At 47.3% G+C, this 20588-nt stretch overlaps 1 protein-coding gene and 1 non-coding gene across 5 annotated transcripts; both read left to right on the forward strand.

Moving 5' to 3' along the window:
* Positions 1–2332: 2332 nt before the first annotated feature.
* Positions 2333–2434, forward strand: LOC123572103 (small nucleolar RNA U13). The gene has a single exon (XR_006696439.1). It is a non-coding gene; the product is annotated as a small nucleolar RNA U13 (small nucleolar RNA).
* Positions 2435–3007: 573 nt separating this feature from the next.
* Positions 3008–11163, forward strand: VHL (von Hippel-Lindau tumor suppressor). Of its 4 annotated transcripts, XM_065538980.2 has the most exons (5): positions 3008–3395; positions 5699–5821; positions 6217–6290; positions 6892–6963; positions 9297–11163. In XM_065538980.2, exons 1-4 carry the CDS (start codon positions 3056–3058, stop codon positions 6931–6933), a joined length of 579 nt encoding a protein of 192 aa, XP_065395052.1. In that variant the 5' UTR covers positions 3008–3055; the 3' UTR covers positions 6934–6963; positions 9297–11163. The 4 variants fall into 4 exon arrangements, with proteins under 4 accessions (XP_065395052.1, XP_045241687.2, XP_045241686.2 ...); XM_045385752.3 differs by lacking the exon at positions 6892–6963; XM_045385751.3 differs by lacking the exons at positions 6217–6290; positions 6892–6963.
* Positions 11164–20588: the final 9425 nt, after the last annotated feature.

Below are 20588 nucleotides of genomic sequence, written 5' to 3' on the forward strand. Positions count from 1 at the left end.
ATCACTGCAACCTCTGCCTCCTAGATTTAAGTGATTCTCCCACCTCAGCCTCCCAAGTAGCTGGGACTACAGGCACGGGCAACCATGCCGGGTAATTTTTTGTATTTTTAGTAGAGACGGGATTTCACCATGTCGGCCAGGCTGGTCGCGAACCCCTGACCTCAAGTGATCTCCTCACTTTGGCCTCCCAAAGTGCTGGGATCACAGGCGTGAGCCACCACGTCTAGCCTACTTTGGGATTTTTCTCTACAACATTTTCATGTTGTTAATGTAGCTGGGGGTCCAGCATCACTGCTGGTCACTTAATCCGGCTGGAGGCCACCAGGATACATCATCTCTTTGTAGTAAGCTGTTAAGGAGAGCCCTAGGCAAAATTGCTTAGGTTCATGGTGTCAGTGCTTTCGTGGAGATGTCCAACTCCTGAGGTTCACTCATACTGTCATTTTTTCCTAAGGCATCAGGTGATGAGCCTCTCTGACCCAGCATTCTGACTACACTACCCTTTTCACATTCGTTTCTTTCTTTTTTTTCTTTTTTTTTTTTTTTTTGAGACAGGGTCTGGTTCTGTTGCCCAGGCTGGGGTACCCTGGCATGATCACAGCTCACTGCAGCCTCGACCTCCCGGGCTCAAGTGATCCTCCTGCTTCAGCCTCGTGAGTAGCTGGGACTACAGGTGCACGCCACCATTCCTGGCTAATTTTTTCATTTTTTATAGAGACAGGACCTCGCTATGTTGCCCAGGCTGGTTTCAAACTCCTGGACTCAAGTGATCTATCTCCCTTGGGTTCCCAAAGTCTTGTGATTACAGGCATACGGTGCCTGGCCTTCACATTCTTATATACCCTTCTTTTTTTTTTTTTTTTGAGACGGAGTCTCGCTTTGTCGCCCAGGCTGGAGTGCAGTGGCACCATCTTGGCTCACTGCAAGCTCTGCCTCCTGGGTTCACGCTATTCTCCTGCCTCAGCCTCCGAGTAGCTGGGACTACAGGCACACACCACCACGCCCGGCTAATTTTTTGTATTTTTAGTAGAGACGGGGTTTCACCGGGTTAGCCAGGATGGTCTCGATCTCCTGACCTCGTGATCCGCCCGTCTCGGCCTCCCAAAGTGCTGGGATTACAGGCTTGAGCCACCGCGCCCGGCCTCTTATATACCCTTCTGTTTCCTTAGTTGTGAAATGGAGATAATGACATAGCCTTAATTCATGTGGGATGCTTAGCACAGTGCCTGGCACTTGATAGACTTTTTCTTTCTACTTGAAATTTATTTTTGAGCTGGGCATGGTGGCTCACACCTGTAATCCCAGCACTTTGGAAAACCAAGGCAGGCAGATTACCTGAGGTCAGGAGTTCGAGACCAGCCTGGCAAACATGGTGAAACCCCGTCTCTACTAAAAATACAAAAATTACCTGGGTGTGGTGGCACACACCTGTTATCCCAGCTACTCCAGAGGCTGAGGCACGAGAATCGCTTGAACTCGGTAGACAGAGGTTGCAGTGAGCTGAGATTGAGCCACTGCACTCCAGCCTGGGTGATAAAGAGAGACTGTCTTTAAAAAATATATTTTTACCTAATATAAAACTCTCTGGATCCTTCTTTTTCTGAGCTGCATCTCCACTTGAGTCCATCCCACATCATTGAACATTTAATTACACAGAATTGTGTACCATCTTCCTTGACCCCCAGATCTTTAGCCTTCTATAGTACCCTGTGTCTCTTTTTGTTGTACAAGTCACAGTTGCAATTTTTTTTTTTTTTTTTTTTTGAGACAGAGTCTCATTCTGTCACCCAGGCTGGAGCACTCACTGCAACCTCCGCCTCCTGGGTTCAAGCAGTTCTCCTGCCTCGGCCTCCTAAGTAGCTGGGATTACATGCCCGCACCATCACGCCAGGCTAAGTTTTGTATTTTTAGTAGAGATGGGGTTTCACCATGTTGGTCAGGCTGGTCTCGAACTCCTGACCTCCTGATCAGCCCTCTTTGGCCTCCCAAAGTGCTGGGATTACAGGTGTGAGCCACTGCACCTGGCCATAGTTGCAATTTTATTTGTGTGATTGATTGCCGTATGACCCTTTTATTGAAGTACAGTGAAAGCAGGAAACATGACCGATTTTTACAATATTTTCAACACCTACCACCATAGGTGGTACATAGTAAGGCCTTAATAAACATTTGTAAAATGAACAAAGGTCATGAGTGTTTATGTTTGTAGTTTTAATTGCCCTAAAGTAAATATCTGATTTGCCAATTTCCACCAGAGTGCTCTGCGCATAGTAGGTCTAATTATTTTTCCCTCTTTACTAATCACCCATGCCTTGTAAGAATTCAGTTAGCTGACTTTTTGTAGTTTATAAGCCTGATGACTGGGTGTTCCTGTGTGTGTGAGATGTGCCACCCTCGAACCTTGTTACTACGGCGGCACATCGCGCGTCTGACATGAAGAAAAAAAAAAATTCAGTTAGTCGGCCAGGAACAGTGGCTAAAGCCTGTAATCCCTGCACTTTGAGAGGCCAAGGCAGGAGGATCACTTGAACCCAGGAGTTCGAGACCAGCCTAGGCAACATAGCGATACTCCGTCTCAAACAACAAATAAAAATAATTTGTCGGGCATGGTGGTGCGCGCCTGTAGTACCAACTGCTCGGGAGGCTGAGGCGAGGGGATCGCTTGAGTCACGGAGGTCAAGGCTGCAGTGGGCCAAGCTCGCGCCACTGCACTCCAGCCTGGGCGACAGAGTGAGACCCTGTCTCAAAACAAAACAAAAAACCTTAGAGGATTAAAAAAAAAATTTATAGCGGAAATATAGTAACGAGTTGCCCTAGGCTCGTCTTCGTTCAGCCTTCGCCTCCACTCAGCTGCCGCCTCCGTTAGAACTGCCGCTGGTGCTGGGGGATCCTTTTGCGCACGCGCACAGCCTCTGGCCGGCTATGTCCTCGAGCGGGTTCCATCCTCTACCCAGCGCGCGCGAAGGCTACGCAGGTCGACTCGGGAGCGCGCACGCAACTCCGCCTCGCGTCCGGCCCGCGAATCCCGCGGCGTCCAGTCCGGGCCGCGGAGGGAATGCCCCGGAGGGCGGAGAACTGGGACGAGGCCGAGGAAGGCGCGGAGGAGGCAGGCTCCGAAGAGTACGGCCCTGAAGAGGGCGGCCGGGAGGAGTCGGGCGCCGAGGAGTCCGGCCCGGAAGAGTCCGGTCCGGAGGAACTGGGCGCCGAGGAGGAGATGGAGGCAGGGCGGCCGCTGCCCGTGCTGCGCTCGGTGAACTCGCGCGAGCCCTCCCAGGTCATCTTCTGCAACCGCAGCCCGCGCGTCGTGCTGCCCCTATGGCTCAACTTCGACGGCGAGCCGCAGCCCTACCCAACGCTGCCGCCTGGCACGGGCCGCCGCATCCACAGCTACCGAGGTACGGGCCCGGCGCTTAGGCCTGACCCAGCAGGGACGATAGAACGGTCTGCTGAAGCCCCTCAACCGCTCCGGGGTCCATTTTGCAGACGGGGAACTGAGGCCCCTTGAGGCGGGACATATCCAGGGTGACGCTGCTCGCAAGCGTCAGAGCATTCTTTTTTTTTCCCCCCGAGACAGAGTCTCACTCTGTCACCCAGGCTGGAGTGCAGTGGCGCGATCTCGACTCACTGCAGCCTCCGCCTTCCGGGTTCAAGCGATTCTCCTGCCTCAGCCTCCTGAGTTGCTGGGATTACAGGCGCGCGCCACCACGCCCGGCTGATTTTTGTATTTTTAGTAGAGATGGGATTTCACCATGTTGATCAGGCTAGTCTGGAACTACTGACTTCGTGATCCGCCCGCCTCGGCCTTCCAAAGTGCTGGGATTATGGGCGTGAGCCGCCGCGCCCGGCCCAGAGCATTCTTTATAAGGCTGAATAGTTTGCATTTGAAGGTGGCTCCTCTCACCCCCCGCCCCACGTGTATTTTCCCCTAAAAGAAAAGCTCGGCCGGGCGCGGTGGCTCAAGCCTGTAATCCCAGCACTTTGGGAGGCCGAGACGGGCGGATCACGAGGTCAGGAGATCGAGACCATCCTGGCTAACACGGCGAAACCACGTCTCTACTAAATACAAAAAACTAGCCAGGCGAGGTGGCGGGCGCTTGTAGTCCCAGCTACTCGGGAGGCTGAGGCAGGAGAATGGCGTGAACCCGGGAGGCGCAGCTTGCATTGAGCTGACATCCGGCCTGGGCGACACAGCGAGACTCCGTCTCACACACAAAAAAAGAAAAGCTCCATCTTTAACATCCCATCTGTTCAGTCCTGATGACTCCAGTGGGCCAGTTCTGCGCAGTCTCTGCCCTCATGGAGAACATATTCCTCCTGGGGAGACAGACAGATGCATTAACTGACAGGAATAAGCCAGGGTCATGTTGACGCCGGAAGAGCCGACCGTGTGTGACGTGGGAGCTTGACCTACCTGCCTGCTCGGAGTTGGAGGGGTTGCGGTTGTGTGGTTTCAGTTAAGGAGCGCTTCCCAGAGAAGGAAGGGAGCAGGATGGAGTAGGAGCTAGCCAATCCTAGGTAAGAGGTTCTAGACATGCGTGCGTTGAGACCTGGAGTCTTGAGAGAGGAAGCTCTAAAGGTGATTTTACCCCCTAGGAATGTGGAGGCATTGAAATTTTTTTTTTTTTTTTGAGATGGGAGTCTTGCCCTCCAAGCTGGAGTGCAGTGGCCCAAGCTAGAATGCAGTGACGCAAGCTAGAATGCAGTGGCGCAATTGCGGCTTATTGCAACGTCCGCCACCTGGGGTCAAGTGGTTCTCTTGCCTCAACCTTCCGAGGATTGGGGATTAGAGGCGTGCGCCACCACGCCTGGCTAATTTTTTTTTAGTAGAGATGGGGGTTTCGTCATTTTGGCCAGGCTGGTCTCGAACTTCTGACCTCAGATGATCCACCGGCCTTGGCCTCCCAAAGTGCTGAGATTACATGTGTGAGCCACTGCGCCCAGCCCTTTGAAAGTTTTTCTATATATATATATATATTTGAGGTGGAGTCTGGATCTGTCACCAGACTGGAGTGCTGTTGTGCAATCTTGGCTCACTGCAACCTCCCGATGCAACCTCCGGATGCAACCTCCCAACTCCCTGGTTCCAGCGGTTCTCCTGCCTCAGCCTCCCGAGTAGCTGGGATTACAGGAGCTTCAAGTATGTGCTCTTTGCTTACCGTCTTATACCTTGAGCATGTCACTTGCCCTCTCAGACCTGTTTTCTCATCTATAAATGGATCTGTTGTGAGGACTGACTGAGATAATGTTACTAGAAGGGCTTTGTATGATATTTAAGCAGAGTGAGAGGCAAGCTTTTTAGCTTTTTGTGTAGGTCAGGGGAAATGGAGAAAATAGGTGCCCTGACTTCGACCAGTGTGGCTCTTTTTTTTTTTTTTTAAGATGGAGTCTTGCTCTGTTGCCCAGGCTGGAGGGCAGTGGCATGATCTCAGCTCATTGCAAGCTCCACCTCCCTGGTTCACACCATTCTCCTGCCTCAGCCTCCTGAGTAACTGGAGCTACAGGCACTCGCTACCACACCCGGCTAATTTTTTTGTATTTTTAATAGAGACGAGGTTTCACCGCGTTAGCCAGGACGGTCTCGATCTCCTGACCTCGTGATCCGCCCGCCTCGGCCTCCCAAAGTGCTGGGATTACAGGTGTGAGCCACCGCGTCCAGCCACCAGTGTGGCTCTTTAACAACCTTTGCTTGTCCTGATAGGTCACCTTTGGCTCTTCAGAGATGCAGGGACACACGATGGGCTTCTGGTTAACCAAACTGAATTATTTGTGCCATCTCTCAATGTTGACGGACAGCCTATTTTTGCCAATATCACACTGCCAGGTACTGATGTTCAGTTTTACTTTTTAAAAAGATAAGGTTGTTTGTTGTGGATAGGCCACTTGAAAAATTAAGCCCAGTCCTTAATTTTTGCCTGATGTCAGGCAAGGTATCCAATCTTTTTGTATCCTATTCTCTACCATAAATAAAATGGAACTGATGTATTTGTATGTTTTGTGTTAAAGATGTTATGGTGTCTCAAAAGCACTTTGGGCTCTTAAGAGACAAGCAAAATTAAAGTATCACATCATAGATTAGTTTTGTAGAATTGTAAAATTATGAATGCCTTTTGTTTCCCTGGCCGAATTGTGCCCTGGAGCTCCAGGAGAACAATGTGTAGAGCATGAGATATTTTGGCTTATTTCTTGTTGACTTCTAATTTTTTTTATTTTTTTCAGATGGAATCTCGTTGTGTTGTCCAGGGTGGAGTACAGTGGCGCAGTCTTGGCTCACTGCAACCTCTGCCTACTGGGTTAGCGATTCTCCTGTCTCAACCTCCTGAGTAGCTGGGACTACGGCGTGTGCCACCCACCCCGCTAATTTTTTGTATTTTTAGTAGAGACAGGGTTTCACCATGTTAGCAGGATGGTCTCCATCTCCTGACCTCATGATCTGCCTGCCTCAGCCTCCCAAAGTGCTGGGATTTACAGGTGTCAGCTGCAGCACCCGGCCTATGTATTTTTATTTTTATTTTTATTTATTTATTTATTTGAGACAGAGGAGTCTCCCTCTGTCGCCCACGCTGGAGCGCAGTGGCATGATGTTGGCTCACTGCAAGCTCCGCTTCCTGGGTTCATGCCATTCTCCTCCCCCAGCCTCCCCGGTAGCTGGGACTACAGGCGGCCGCCCCCGTGCCTGGCTAATTTTTTTTGTATTTTTTAGTAGAGATGGGGTTTCACCGTGTTAGCCAGGATGGTCTCATTCTCCTGACCTCGTGATCCACCCGCCTTGGCTTCCCAAAGTGTTGGGATTACAGGCGTGAGCCACTGCGCCTGGCCTATGTATTTTTAATTTAACACAATCAAGCTCACAGTGCCAATCAGAGGTATATTTATTTTTGTTTTTATTTTTAGAGAGTCTCACAGTGCCATCCAGGCTGGAGTGCAGTGGTGTGATTTCAGCTCACTGCAGCCTCTGCATCCCAGGTACAAGTGATTCTCCTGCCTCAGCCTCCTGGGTAGCTGGGGTTATAGGCGCCTGCCACCACACCTGGCTAATTTTTGTATTTTTAGTAGAGACGTGGTTTCACCATGTTGGCCAGGCTGATCTTGAACTCCTGACCTCAGGTGATCCGCCCACCTCAGCCTCCCAAAGTGCTGGAATTATAGGCATGAGCCACCGTGTCTGGCCTGTTTTTTTTTTTTTTTTTTAATCATTGAAGATTGGTATAATACTTCACTATTTGTTTGAAGCTCAAATGATTTTATCAGGGTAAACCCTAATAAACTGATGTTCCTGTGGGTAAAAAAACTCACTAAAGACCAGCGATGCATGGTGGCTCATGCCTATAATCATGCCTGTAATTCCAGCACTTAGGGAGGCTGTGGCGGGAGGGTCGCTTGAGGTCAGGAGTTCTTGACCAGCCTGGACAACAAAGTGAGACCCCAGCTCTACAAAAAAAAATTTTTTTTTTTTTTTTTGAGACGGAGTCTAGCTCTGCCACCCAGGCTGGAGTGCAGTGGCCGGATCTCAGCTCACTGCAAGCTCCGCCTCCCGGGTTCACGCCATTCTCCTGCCTCAGCCTCCCGAGTAGCTGGGACTACAGGCGCCCGCCACCTCGCCCGGCTAGTTTTTTGTATTTTTTAGTAGAGACAGGGTTTCACCGTGTCAGCCAGGATGGTCTCGATCTCCTGACCTCGTGATCCGCCCGTCTCGGCCTCCCAAAGTGCTGGGATTACAGGCTTGAGCCACCGCGCCCGGCCTAAAAAAAATTTTTTTTAATTACCTGGCTGTCTTAGCATGTGCCTGTAGTCGTAGCGATTTGGGAGGCTGAGGTGGGAGGATCCCTTGAGCCCAGGAGTTCGAGGCTGCAGTGAGCCATGATCACACCACTGCACTCCAGCCCAGGTGACAGAGTGAGACCCTGTCTCAAAAAAGAAAACAAACAAACAAACAAAAACAACCCACAAAGCCCCCCAAATACATGGGTTTCATAGGATTCAAACTAATACGTGTGCATAGATTCTGTTTAAGGAAGTAGATATATAAAAATGAGCATTGCTGAGTTAAATTTGGTAAATTTGCCTTATAGAATACCCTTAAGGAGTACGTTTCCAGTGAGTGTAAAATAGGAATTGGGATACCCAATTCAGTTGTACTAGATTTTTGAAGTACACATTGTTTTGGTTATGTGTTTTGTGACTACCACCCCAAAAACCACCTTTTTTTTTTTTTTTGGGAGACAGAGTCTCACTGTGTCACCCAGGCTGGAGTGCAGTGGTGTGTGATCTTGGCTCACTGCAACCTCTGCTTCTTGGGTTCAAGCGATTCTCCTGCTTCAGTAGCTGGGACTACAGGTGTGCACCACCAAGCCTGGCTAATTGTTTGCATTTTAGTGGAGACTGGGGTTTCGCCATGTTGACCAGGCTGATCTTGAACTCCTGAGCTCAGGCAACCTGCCTGTCTCAGCCTCCTAAAGTGCTAGGATTACAGGTGTGAGCCACCGCACCTGGCCCACCATTTTATTTTGTTCATAATTCTGTAGTCCAGGCTGGGCTCAGCTAGGCGGTTACTCTGCTGGTGGTAGTCGTTGGTATGGCTGTCTTTTGCTGGCAGCTGGGGGCTGGACCTGTCCCTCTTTTTTTTTTTTTTTTTTTCATTTTTCTTTTTTTTCGAGATGGGTTCTCACTCTGTCACCCAGGTTGGAGTGCAGTGGCATGATCTCAGCTCACTGCAACCTCTGCCTCCAGGGCTCAAATGATCCTCCTCCCACCTCCCACCTCCCAGTCGCTGGGACCACAGGCACGTGCCACCATGCCTGGCTAATTTTTTGTATATTTTATAGGGATGGGGTTTTGCCATGTTGCCCAGGCTGGTCTCGAACTCCTGAGCTCAGGCAATCTACTCACGTCAGCCTCCCAAAGTGCTGGGATCACAGGCATGAACCACCATGCCTGGCCAGGGCCTGTTCCTCTTTATGTGGTCTCTCTAGCACGGTGGCTCAGGGCTTTCAAAAGAATAAAAGCAAAAGTCGACAGGCCTTTTTAAGGCTTCGACCCAGAATTGCAGTGTTGCTTCATCCACATTCAGTTAGTTAAAGCAGTCACAAGCCCAGCCCATTTCAAGGTGAAATTACTACCAGGAGGTGTCCATAGGGGGCCATCAGTATAACACACTGCCACATACATGCACTCACTTTTTTTCTTTAACCTAAAGTGAGATCCATCAGTAGTAAAGGTAGCTGTTGGCAAAGCCTCTTGCTCATTCCTTGTACTGAGACCCTAGTCTGCCACTGAGGATTTGGTTTTTGCCCTTCCAGTGTATACTCTGAAAGAACGATGCCTCCAGGTTGTCCGGAGCCTAGTCAAGCCTGAGAATTACAGGAGACTGGACATTGTCAGGTCACTCTACGAAGATCTGGAAGACCACCCAAATGTGCAGAAAGACCTGGAGCGGCTGACGCAGGAGCACATTGCAAATCAACGGATGGGAGATTGAAGATTTCTGTTGAAACGTACACTCTTGCATCTCAGCTTTTGATGGTACTGATGAGTCGATCTACATACAGGACTGCTTCCTTACTCAAAGTGTCTCATTCTCAGAGTAAAATAGGCACCATTGCTTAAAAGAAGGTTAACTGACTTAACTAGGCATTGTGATGTTTAGGGGCAAACATCACAAAATGTAATTTAATGCCTGCCTATTACAGAAGTATTTATCAGGAGAAGGTGGTGGCATTTTTGCCTCCTATTAAGTCAGGACAGCTTGTGTGTAAGGAGGTTTGTATAAGTAATTCAGTGGGAATTGCAGCATATCGTTTAAGAAGGCAGTGGCATCTGCTTTTAATGGATGTATAATACATCCATTCTACATCCATAATGGTTGGTGACTTGTCTGCCTCCTGTTTTGGGAAGACTGAGGCATCCTTGAGGCAGGGACAAGTCTTCGTCTTCTTTGAGACCCCAGTGCCTGCACATCATGAGCCTTCAGTCAGGGTTTGTCAGAGGAACAAACCAGGGGACGCTTTGTTAGAAAGTGCTTAGAGGTTCTGCCTCTATTTTTGTTGGGGGGTGGGAGAGGGGACCTTAAAATGTATACAGTGAACAAATGTCTTAAAGGGAATCATTTTTATAGGAGCACTTTTTAAATTTTCTAAGTTGTGCACTTTTCTTGGTCCACTCTTGTTGAAGTGCTGTTTTATTACTATTTCTAAACTAGAATTGGCTTTCTATAGTTGTGATAATAGCATTTTTGTAACTTGACAGCTGCACAGAAAATAGAAAATCTGCATGTTTGATTTTAGTATTAATGGGCAAATAAGTTTTTGCTAAATGTGAGTATGTCTGTTCTTTTTTGTAAATATGGGACATTCCTGATTGATTTGGGTGTTTTGTTTTGTTTTTTTGAGACGGAGTCTCGCTCTTGTCACCTGAGCTGGAGTGCAGTGGCGCCATCTCGGCTCACTGCAACCTCTGTTTCCTGGGTTCATGCGATTCTCCTGCCTTAGCCTCCTGAGTAGCTAGGATTATAGGCGCCCGCCACCACTCCTGGCTAATTTTTGTACTTTCAGTGGAGACAGGGTTTCGCCATGTTGGCCAGGCTGGTTTCAAACTCCTGACCTCAGGTGATCCGCCCACCTCAGCCTCCCAAAATGCTGGGATTACAGGCGTGTGAGCCACCGTGCCTGGCTGATTCGGCATTTTTCATCAGGCAGGACCAGGTGGCACTTCCACCTCTAACCTCTGGTCCTACCAGTGGATTCATGGAGTAGCCTGGAATGTTTCATAGTTTTCTAAATATACAAACTCTTATAGGCTAGACTTAAATTCATTAACTCAAATTCAATCCTTCTATCACACTCAGTTTTTTGTAACTAATCGCTTTTTTTTTTTTTTAATTTTTATTCTATTCCTCCCCTAATAGCTTTTAAAAAAATATCCCCAGTAGAGAAACATTTGGAAAAGACAGAAAACTAAAGAGGAAGAAAAAAGATCCCTATTAGATACACTTCTTAAACACAGCCACATTAACAGTTTGAACTGTTTCCTTTCAGCCTTTTTAGGGCATATATTGGTTGATTTTCACATAGTTGAGATTGTACTGTTTATACAGTTGTATACCCTACTTTTTCATTTAACTTTGTAACTTAACTATTTCTCTATGTTATTATAAGCTTTTCACAAACATTAGTGTAGTCTTCCTTTTATAATTAATGTTTGGGGGTATTTCTTGGCATCTTTAATTCCTTATCCTAGCCTTTGGGCACAATTCCTGTGCTCAAAAATGAGAGTGACGGCTGGCATGCTGGCTCACGCCTGTAATCCCAGTGCTTTGGGAAGCCAAGGAAGAGGACTGCTTGAGCCCAGAACTTCAAGATGAGCCTGGGCTCATAGTGAGACCCCATCTATACAAAAAAATTTTAAAAATTAGTGTGGCGGCACACATCTGTAATCCTAGCTACCTGGCAGGCTGAGGTGAGAAGATCATTTGAGTTTAGGAATTGGAGGCTGCAGTGAGCCATGAGTACGCCACTGCACTCCAGCCTGGGGGACAGAGCAAGACCCTGGCTCAAAAAAAAAAAAAAAATCAGGCCAGGCATGGTGGCTCATGCCTGTAATCCCAGCACTTTGGGAAGTCGAGGCAGGCAGATCACCTGAGGTCAGGAGTTCAAGACCAGCCTGGCCAACATGGTGAAACCCCGTTTTCTACTAAAAATACAAGAATTAGCCAGGTGTAGTGATGCACGCCTGTAATCCCAGCTACTCAGGAGGCTGAGGCAGGAGAATTGCTTGAACCCAGGAGGCGAAGGTTGCAGTGAGCTGATATCACACTGTTGCACTCTAGCCTGGGTGACACAGCGATACTCTGTCTCAGAAAAAAAAAAAAAAAAAAAATTCAAATCAGAGTGAAGTGAATGAGACACTCCACAGTTTTCCTTCTACTGCAAATTTCAACTGATTTTAGCCCCTTCTTTCAACGTTCAACAAATAGTCTTTTTTTTTTTTTTTCTTTGAGATGGAGTCTCACTCTGTTGCCCAGGCTGGAGTGCAGTGGCGTGATCTCTGCTCACTGCAAGCTCCACCTCCCGGCTTCAAATGCTTCTCCTGGCTCACCCTGCTGAGTAGCTGGGATTACAGGTTCCTGCCACCATGCCCGGCTAATTTTGTATTTTTAGTGGAGATGGGGTTTCACCATGTTGGCCAGGATGGTCTTGATCTCCTGACCTCGTGATCCACCCACCTCAGCCTTCCAAAGTGGTGGGATTACAGGCGTGAACCCCCGCGTCCAGCCAGCCTTTTTTTTAACCTTTGTGTCAAAATGATAGTTCATGTTCCTCTTGTTAAAACATGTAGGCGGAGCACGGTGGCTCATGCCTGTAATCCCAGCATTTTGGGAGGCCGAGGCAGATGGATCACCTGAGGTCAGGAGTTCAAGACCATCCTGGCCAACATGATGAAACCTCATCTCTATTTAAAATACAAAAATTGCCAGGTGCGGTGGCTCACACCTGTAATCCCAGCACTTTGGGAGGCCAAGGCGGGCAGATCACAAGGTCAGGAAATCGAGACCATCATGGCTAACACGGTGAAACCCTGTCTCTACTGAAAAATAGAAAACATTAGATGGGCGTGGTGGTGGGCGCCTGTAGTCCCAGGTACTCGGGAGGCTGAGGCAGGAGAATGGCGTGAACCCGGAAGGTGGAGCTTGCAATGAGCTGAGATCATGCCACTGCACTCCAGCCTGGGCAACAGAGTGAGATACTGTCTCAAAAAAGAAAAAAAACAAACAAAAATTATCCGGGCATGGATATGGGCACCTGTAATCCCAGCTACTCGGTAGGCTGAGGCAGGCAAATCTCTTGAACCTGGGAGGTGGAGGTTGCAGTGAGCCAAGATCACACCATTGTACTCCAGCCTGGGCAACAAGAGTGAAATTCCATCTCAAAAAAAAAAACAAACAAAAAAAACCATGCAGTTTGAGTACTGTGTTTTTGGTGTTGTCCAAGGAAAATTAAAAACCTGTAGCGTGAATAATATATGTTTTTCATTTGAAATCTTGTGAATGTATTAAATATATAGCTCTTAAGAGACTGTGAAGTTCCTATTTTAAGTTTTTTTTTTTTTTTTTTTTTTTTTTTTTTTTTAAAGCTGTTCTTTAATACATTAAATGGTGCTGAGTAAAGGAAATAGGCAAGGTGTGTTGTGTGGTGTTTTAACCAGGCACTTCTCTCTCAGAGAGTTTTGAAACCTGTTTACATAAAGGCCCAGGATGAGAAGGAGATCCAGACATAAGCCACCAGCCTCATTCCAAGTCTCTTCTCTTTCCAACCCTGGATTTTTTTTTTTATTTAACATTGTTTCTTTTAGCTTTATTTTTCTTATAAAAGAAATATATCACTATACAAAATTAAACACTACAGAAAAATATTAAGAAGAAAAACATTCACCTCAGAAACAAAGTTTTTTCCCATGAAAACAGGACCCAAAAAGGTAAGTGGTTAGTATTTCACCAGCAATTAATTATGTTGAGAATAAGGCCAGGTGAGGTGGCTCACGCCTGTAATCCCCGCACTTTGGGAGGCCAAGGCCGGCAGATCATCTGAGATCAGGAGTTCGAGACCAGCCTGGCCAACATGGTGAAACCCTATCTCTACTAAAAAAAAACATTAGCTGGGTGTGGTGGCGTGTGCCTGTAATCCCAGCTATTCAGGAGGCTGAGGCAGGAGAATTGCTTGAACCTGGGAGGCAGAGGTTGCAGTGAGCTGAGATTGTACCATTGCACTCTAGCCTGGGTGACAAGAGTGAAACTCTGTCTCAAAACAAAACAAAACAAAAAAATATACATATATATGTTGAGAATACAACAGTGAGGGCATGTGCTAGAAATCAGTGCACCAAGGATATGAAATAGATATCAATGTTTTACACAATGTGTGAACACCAGTGTGAACTTTTCGGATACTTTCACCCTGGGTCTCTGTATCCTATTCTTAGCACCTCAGTCCCACTGTCTGCTAGTCGCAGGCTTCCTGATACCCCTTCAATACAGATTGAGTATTCCTAGTCCAAAAATTCCAAATCCAAAGTGCTAAAAAATCCAAAAGTTTCTGAGTCCTGACGTGACTCCACAAGTGGAAAATTCCACATGTGAGTACTTAATACAAACTTCGTTTCATGTGCAAAACTGTGAAAAATATTGCTCAAAATTACCTTTAGCCTGTGTCTATAAGGTGTATATGAAACTGGTGGTGTGACGTATATGTTTTCTGTTTTTGTTCCTGGCTCATAACTCCCACAGCCCTTGTTATGGATGTGAGCCACCTTGTCTGGTTAATTTTTTTTTTTTTTTGAGACGGAGTCTTGCTCTGTCGCCCAGGCTGGAGTGCAGTGGCCGGATCTCGGCTCACTGCAGGCTCCGCCTCCCGGGTTCATGCCATTCTCCTGCCTCAGCCTCCCGAGTAGCTGGGACTACAGGCGCCCGCCACCTCGCCCGGCTAGTTTTTTGTATTTTTTTAGTAGAGACGGGGTTTCACCGTGTTAGCCAGGATGGTCTCGATCTCCTGACCTCCAGATCCGCCCGTCTCGGCCTCCCAAAGTGCTGGGATTACAGGCTTGAGCCACCGTGCCCGGTCCTGCCTGGTTAATTTGTAAGTTTTTTTGCAGAGATGGGGTCTCGCTCTGTTTCCCAGGCTGGTCTTGAACTCCTGGGCTCAAGCGATCCTCCCACCTTGGCCTCCCAAAGCCCTGGTATTACAGCCCTCATTTCAGAGAAGGTCCCACCCCATACCCTGGGGGAAGGAATGGTGACATAAAGCCTCGTTAAAACCCATGAGGACAGTGGAGAGCGTCAGGATACCTGAACTTGTAGAGATTCCTGGAGGGTGGTTTGTCCAGGGAGGGGACAAGCTCTGTGCCCCTTACCTATGCCTTGGTCTATGCATTTCTTCATCTGTATCCTTTATTACATCCTTTATGATAAACCGGGTAGGCCGGGCGTGGTGGCTCACACATATAATCCCAGCACTTTGGGAGGCTGAGGTAGGAGGATTGCTTGAGCCCAGGAGTTCAAGACCAGCCTGGACATCATAGATCCTGTCTCTACTAGGAAAAAAAAAAAAAACCGGGAGTGGTGGTGCATGCCTGCAGTCCCAGCTGTTCAGTTTGCACTCCAACCTGAGTGACAGAGCAAGACCCTGTCTTGAAAAAATGACTGGTAAACATTTTTCACTGAGTTTTGTTAGCCACTCCAGCAAATTAAACCCAAAGAGAGGGTGGTGGGAACCTTAATTTGAAACTAGTTGGTCAGAAGTTCTGGAGCCCCAGACTTGATACTGGTGTGGGGATGGAGGCAGTCTTGAGGACTGAGCCCTTACCCTGCAGGATCTGATATTATTTCCAGAAAGATTGTGTCGGAAGTGAATTAGAGGATACCTAGTTGGTGTTCACTGCAGAATTGATTGCTTGCTTGCTCTTGGGAAGAAATCTACACATTTGGACACAAAAGTGTTCTGGGTTGGTATTGTGTTCGTGTGGAATCTAGAGGAAAAACACTGTTTGAGAGTTTTTCTGAAATAGGTAATGAATTTCACCTTTAGACTTGGGTCCCATCCTCAAGATATCTCATTATATATATGCACATATTTCAAAATACAAAAAAATCTGAAATTGGAAACACCTTCAGTCCCAAGCATTTCCAATGAGGGATATTCAACTTGTTTTTCCCCTTCTTTCGGCACACCTAAACTGCCTGCCCCAACAAAACATTTTCCTGCCCCCACCCCTCGCCAAACATACCCAGTAGTCCATTGGCAGGTCACAGAAAATTGAGGTACACGTATGATGGACATGAGAAGGATTGGGCAATAGTACTCGATATATGAGAGGGAGAAAAACCCACAAAACTTGTTTCAAAATTCAAAACATGAAACTGCAGGAAAGTATAAGTCTGCTTGACATACAAACTAATGGCAGTAGGCTCTCTCCCTGTCTGTCAGATGGAAAAACACAAAAGACTGTTGCTTTCCAATTGGGAAAAGTTGAATCCTGGAGCCCTGGGGCTGGCCCCACAAATGCTAATAACAGAGCTGAGGTTACTGAAAGGCTGGGGGGAAGTCCTATTGAACCATTTCATCTTAACATAAGTTGGAGGAGAGTTAATTGGGCAAAGGACAGTTTAGCAATTTGCTTGATGGGGAATGACATGAGATGATAGTTTGTCCTTTGTAGGAGGGTGTTCATTACCTAGGCCCAACTCAAGAATTTTGAGAACTCTTGTTGTAGCTATCCCATGCTCATGAACCTCAGATAGGAACTGTGGTAAGGGCTTGTATTATTCTGTTCTCAGGCTGTTATGAAGGAATACCCAAGACTGGGTAATTTATAAAGAAAAGAGGTTTAATTGACACAGTTGCTCACAGCTGGGGAGTCCTCAGGAAACTTAAAATCATGGTGGAAGGCACCTCTTCACAGGGCAGCAGGAGAGAACGAATGTCAGCAGGGGAAATGGCAGACGCTTATAAAACCGTCAGATCTAACGAAAACTCACTATCATGAGAACAGCATGGGGGAAATTACCTCCCATGATTTGATTAAATTACCTCCCACTGGGTCCCTCCCACAACATGTGGGGATTATGGGGATTACAATTCAAGATGAGATTTGGGTGGGGACACAGCCATACCATATCAGGGCTGTTCCAGCAGGTCTGGGTTACCCTGGCCTGGAGCAACTCCAGGCAGTAGGGAGGATTTTGAGAAGGTCTAGTGTGCCTCTGGGGCAGCTGTTTTCCAATACTTGTTTATACTTGGCAGCCTTCAGGACTTCCACCCCCTCTGATAGATGCAGAAAGCAGATCCCTCTGGAACAGACTCCAATATTGGAAATAAATGTACATCCATGGGAGATTGCCCAAATTAAGTATGGCACTCCTAAATAAGCCATTAAAAAGGATGGGGCCAGGGGCTGCGGCTTACGCCTGTAATCTCAGTGCTTTGGGAGGCTGAGTTTAGAGAATCGCTGGAGGACAGGAGTTTGAGACCAGCCTCAGCAATATAGTGAGACCTCCATCTCTACCCGAGTAGCTGGGATTACAGGTGCACACCACCATGCCTGTCTAATGTTTGTGTTTTTCGTAGAGACAGGGTTTCACCATGTTGGCCAGGCTGGTCTCAAATTCCTGACTTCAAGTGATCTGCTTGCCTTGGCCTCACAAAGTGCTGGGATTGCAGGCATGAGTCACCACACCTGGCTGAAAATTTTATTTTTTCAATTATAATAGAGACAGGGCCTTGCCATGTTGCCCAGGCTGGTCTTAAACACCTGGGCTCAGGCAGTCCTCCCGCCTTGGCCTCCCAAAGTGCTGAGATTATAGATAAACATGCACCACCACACCTGGCCTTATGTTTGTTTTTCTTTTTTTTTTTTCTGAGACGGAGTCTCCCTCTGTCCCCCAGGCTGGAGTGCAGTGGCGCGATCTCGGCTCACTGCAAGCTCCACCTCCCGCGTTCATGCCATTCTCCTGCCTCAGCCTCGAGAGTAGCTGAGACTACAGGCGCCTGCGACCATACCCGGCTAATTTTTTGTATTTTTAGTAGAAACGGAGTTTCACCGTGTTAGCCAGGATGGTCTCGATCTCCTGACCTCGTGATCTGCCCATCTCGGCCTCCCAAAGTGCTGGGATTACAGGCATGAGCCACCGCGCCTGGCCATGTTTGTTTTTCTTAATTTTTTTTTTGTTTGTTACTGTTTTTTGTGTTTTGTTTGTTTGTTTGTTTTTGCCTTTTCTTTTTCTTTTCTTTTTTTTTTTTTTTTTTGAGACGGAGTCTTGATCTTGTTGCCCAGGCTGGAGTACAATGGCACAATCTCAGCTCACTGTAACCTCCACCTCTGGGTTCAAGTGATTCTCCTGCCTCAGCCTCCTGAGTAGCTGGGATTACAGGCATGCGCCACCACACCCAGCTAATTTCGTATTTCTAGTAGAGACGGGATTTCTCCATGTTGGTCAGGCTGGTCTTGAACTCCTGACCTCAGTGATCCACCTGCCTCAGCCTCCCAAAGTGCTGGGATTACAGGTGTGAGCCACTGCACCCAGCCATGTTTAATAGAGGTGGGGTCTCACTATGTTGTCGAGGCTGGACTCCTGGGCTCAGGCAATCCTTTCTGCTTGACCTCCCCAAGTGTTTGGATTACAGGGGTGAGCCATGGCGCCCAGCCCATCACAATTATAGATGTTCATCTTTGCTCCAGAAAATCTAGTTTTAGGAATTCACCTTAAGAAAGAAAAAACAAGTGTGAATAGATGTACATATATGAAGTTTGCTGCAGTATTATTTAGAATAGTATAATACTGGAAATAAATTTATACTGATAGGAGTTTGGGCACGTATAGTATGGTGTTCCTGAATAAGCCATTAAGCCGGGCGCGGTGGCTCAAACCTGTAATCCCAGGACTTTGGGAGGTGGAGGCGGCAGATCACCAGGTCAGGAGATCGAGACCATCCTGGCTAACACGGTGAAACTTCGTCTCTGCTAAAAATACAAAAAAAAAAAGAAGCCAGGCGTGGTGGCGGGCTCCTGTAGTCCCAGCCACTCGGGAGGCTGAGACAGGAGAATGGTGTGAACCCGGAAGGTGGAGCTCGCAGTGAGCTGAGATCGTGCCACTGCACTCAGCCTGGGTGACAGAGCAAGACTCCATCTCAAAAATAAATAAATAAATAAATAAGCCATTAAAAGGGAAATAGTACTATGCTCATATATTGACATGAAAAGCTATTAATTGAAAAAAATTACATAAAATTAAAGGTTTAAAAATTTTTTTTCACCATTGTGTCTGCAAAAAGAAAATATGTTTAAAAAATTGGTCACGGTCGTTCACTCCTGTAATCTCAGCATTTTGGAAGGCCGAGGTGGGCAGATCATGAGGTCAGGAGATTGAGACCATCCTGGCCAACATGGTGAAACCCCATCTCTACTAAAAATACAAAAAACTAGCCAGGTGTGGTAGCATGCACCTGTAGTCCCAGCTACTTGGGAGGCTGAGGCAGGAGAATCGCTTGAACCCAGGAGGTGGAGGTTGCAGCGAGCCGAGATTGCACCACTGCACTCCAGTCTGGTGACAGCGAGACTCTGTCTCAAAAAAAACCAAAAAAAAAAACAAAAAAACCCCAATAATTTTGTATAGGACTAAAAACATGTAAAAGGAGTATATACTCCAAACAATAATGGTGGTTCCTCAGGGATGAGGTTATGGGAAGGTCTTTGTTTTCTCTTTCTTTCTGTCTTTGACAAATATCACATGCTATCAGAGAAGCCAATAAAGATATTTTTGTTAAAAAATAAAAATATAGCTGGGCACGGTGGCTAACACCTGTAATCCCAGCACTTTGGGAGGCTGAGGTGGGTGATCACCTGAGGTCGGGAGTTTGAGACAAGCCTGACCAACATGGAGAAACCTCATCTCTACTAAAAATACAAAATTAGCTGGGTATGATGGCACATGCCTGTAACCCCAGCTACTTGGGAGGCTGAAGCAGGAGAATCGCTTGAACCCAGGAGGCGGAGGTTGCAGTGAGCTGAAATCACACCATTGCACTCCAGCCTGGGCAACAAGAGCAAAATTCCATCTGAAAAAAAGAAAAAAAAAAGTATATGCAAAATGCATAGAGAAGCTTTATTATTATTCTCCTTTCATCAGTCTTCCCTCCTGCTCCAGCTTTTTTTTTTCTTTTTTTTCTTTTTTTCTATATGGAGTCTTGCTGTGTCCCCCAGTCTGGAGTGCAGTGGTGCGATCTTGGCTCAGTGCAACCTCCACCTCTTGGGTTCAAACGATTCTCCTGCCTCAGCCTCCCAAGTAGCTGAGATTACAGGTGTGTGACATCACACCCAGCTAATTTTTTGGTATTTTTAGTAGAAACAGGTTCCGCCATGTTGGTTGGGCAGGTCTCGAACTCATGACCTCAAGTGATCCACCCACCCCAGCCTCCCAAAGTGCTGTGATTGCAGGTGTGAGCCACCGTAGTTGGCCTCTGCCCCAGCTTTCTGATATGACTGGCTCTCAACTCTGCCAACACATATTATAATTATCTGGGAAGCTTTAAAAAACAGTAGTGCCTGAGCCCCACTCCAGAAGAATTGAATCTGGCTCCCTGGAGGTAGGGCTAGGCATTTATACTTTTCTTTTTTTTTTTTTTGAAATGGTGCCTCGCTTTGTCACCCAGGCTGGAGTGCAGTGGCGCGATCTCCGCTCACTGCAAGCTCCACCGCCTCCCGGGTTCACGCCATTCTCCTGCCTCAGCCTCCCGAGAAGCTGGGACTACAGGCGCCCGCCACCACACCCGGCTAATTTTTTTGTATTTTTTGGTAGAGACGGGGTTTCACCGTGTTTACCAGGATGGTCTCGATCTCCTGACCTCGTGATCCGCCCGCCTCGGCCTCCCAAAGTGCTGGGATTACAGGCGTGAGCCACTGCACCCGGCTGGCATTTATACTTTTTAAAAGCATCCCAGATGTTTCTAATATGCAGCCAGGGTTGCAAACCACTGACTATAATTTCAAGGTAGTTAAACTTGAACAGCTCAAAATGACATAAGTGTGTAACTAATTACATTCAGCCT

Source organism: Macaca fascicularis, chromosome 2, assembly GCF_037993035.2.
Source record: "Macaca fascicularis isolate 582-1 chromosome 2, T2T-MFA8v1.1".
NCBI classification, from domain to species: domain Eukaryota; kingdom Metazoa; phylum Chordata; class Mammalia; order Primates; family Cercopithecidae; genus Macaca; species Macaca fascicularis.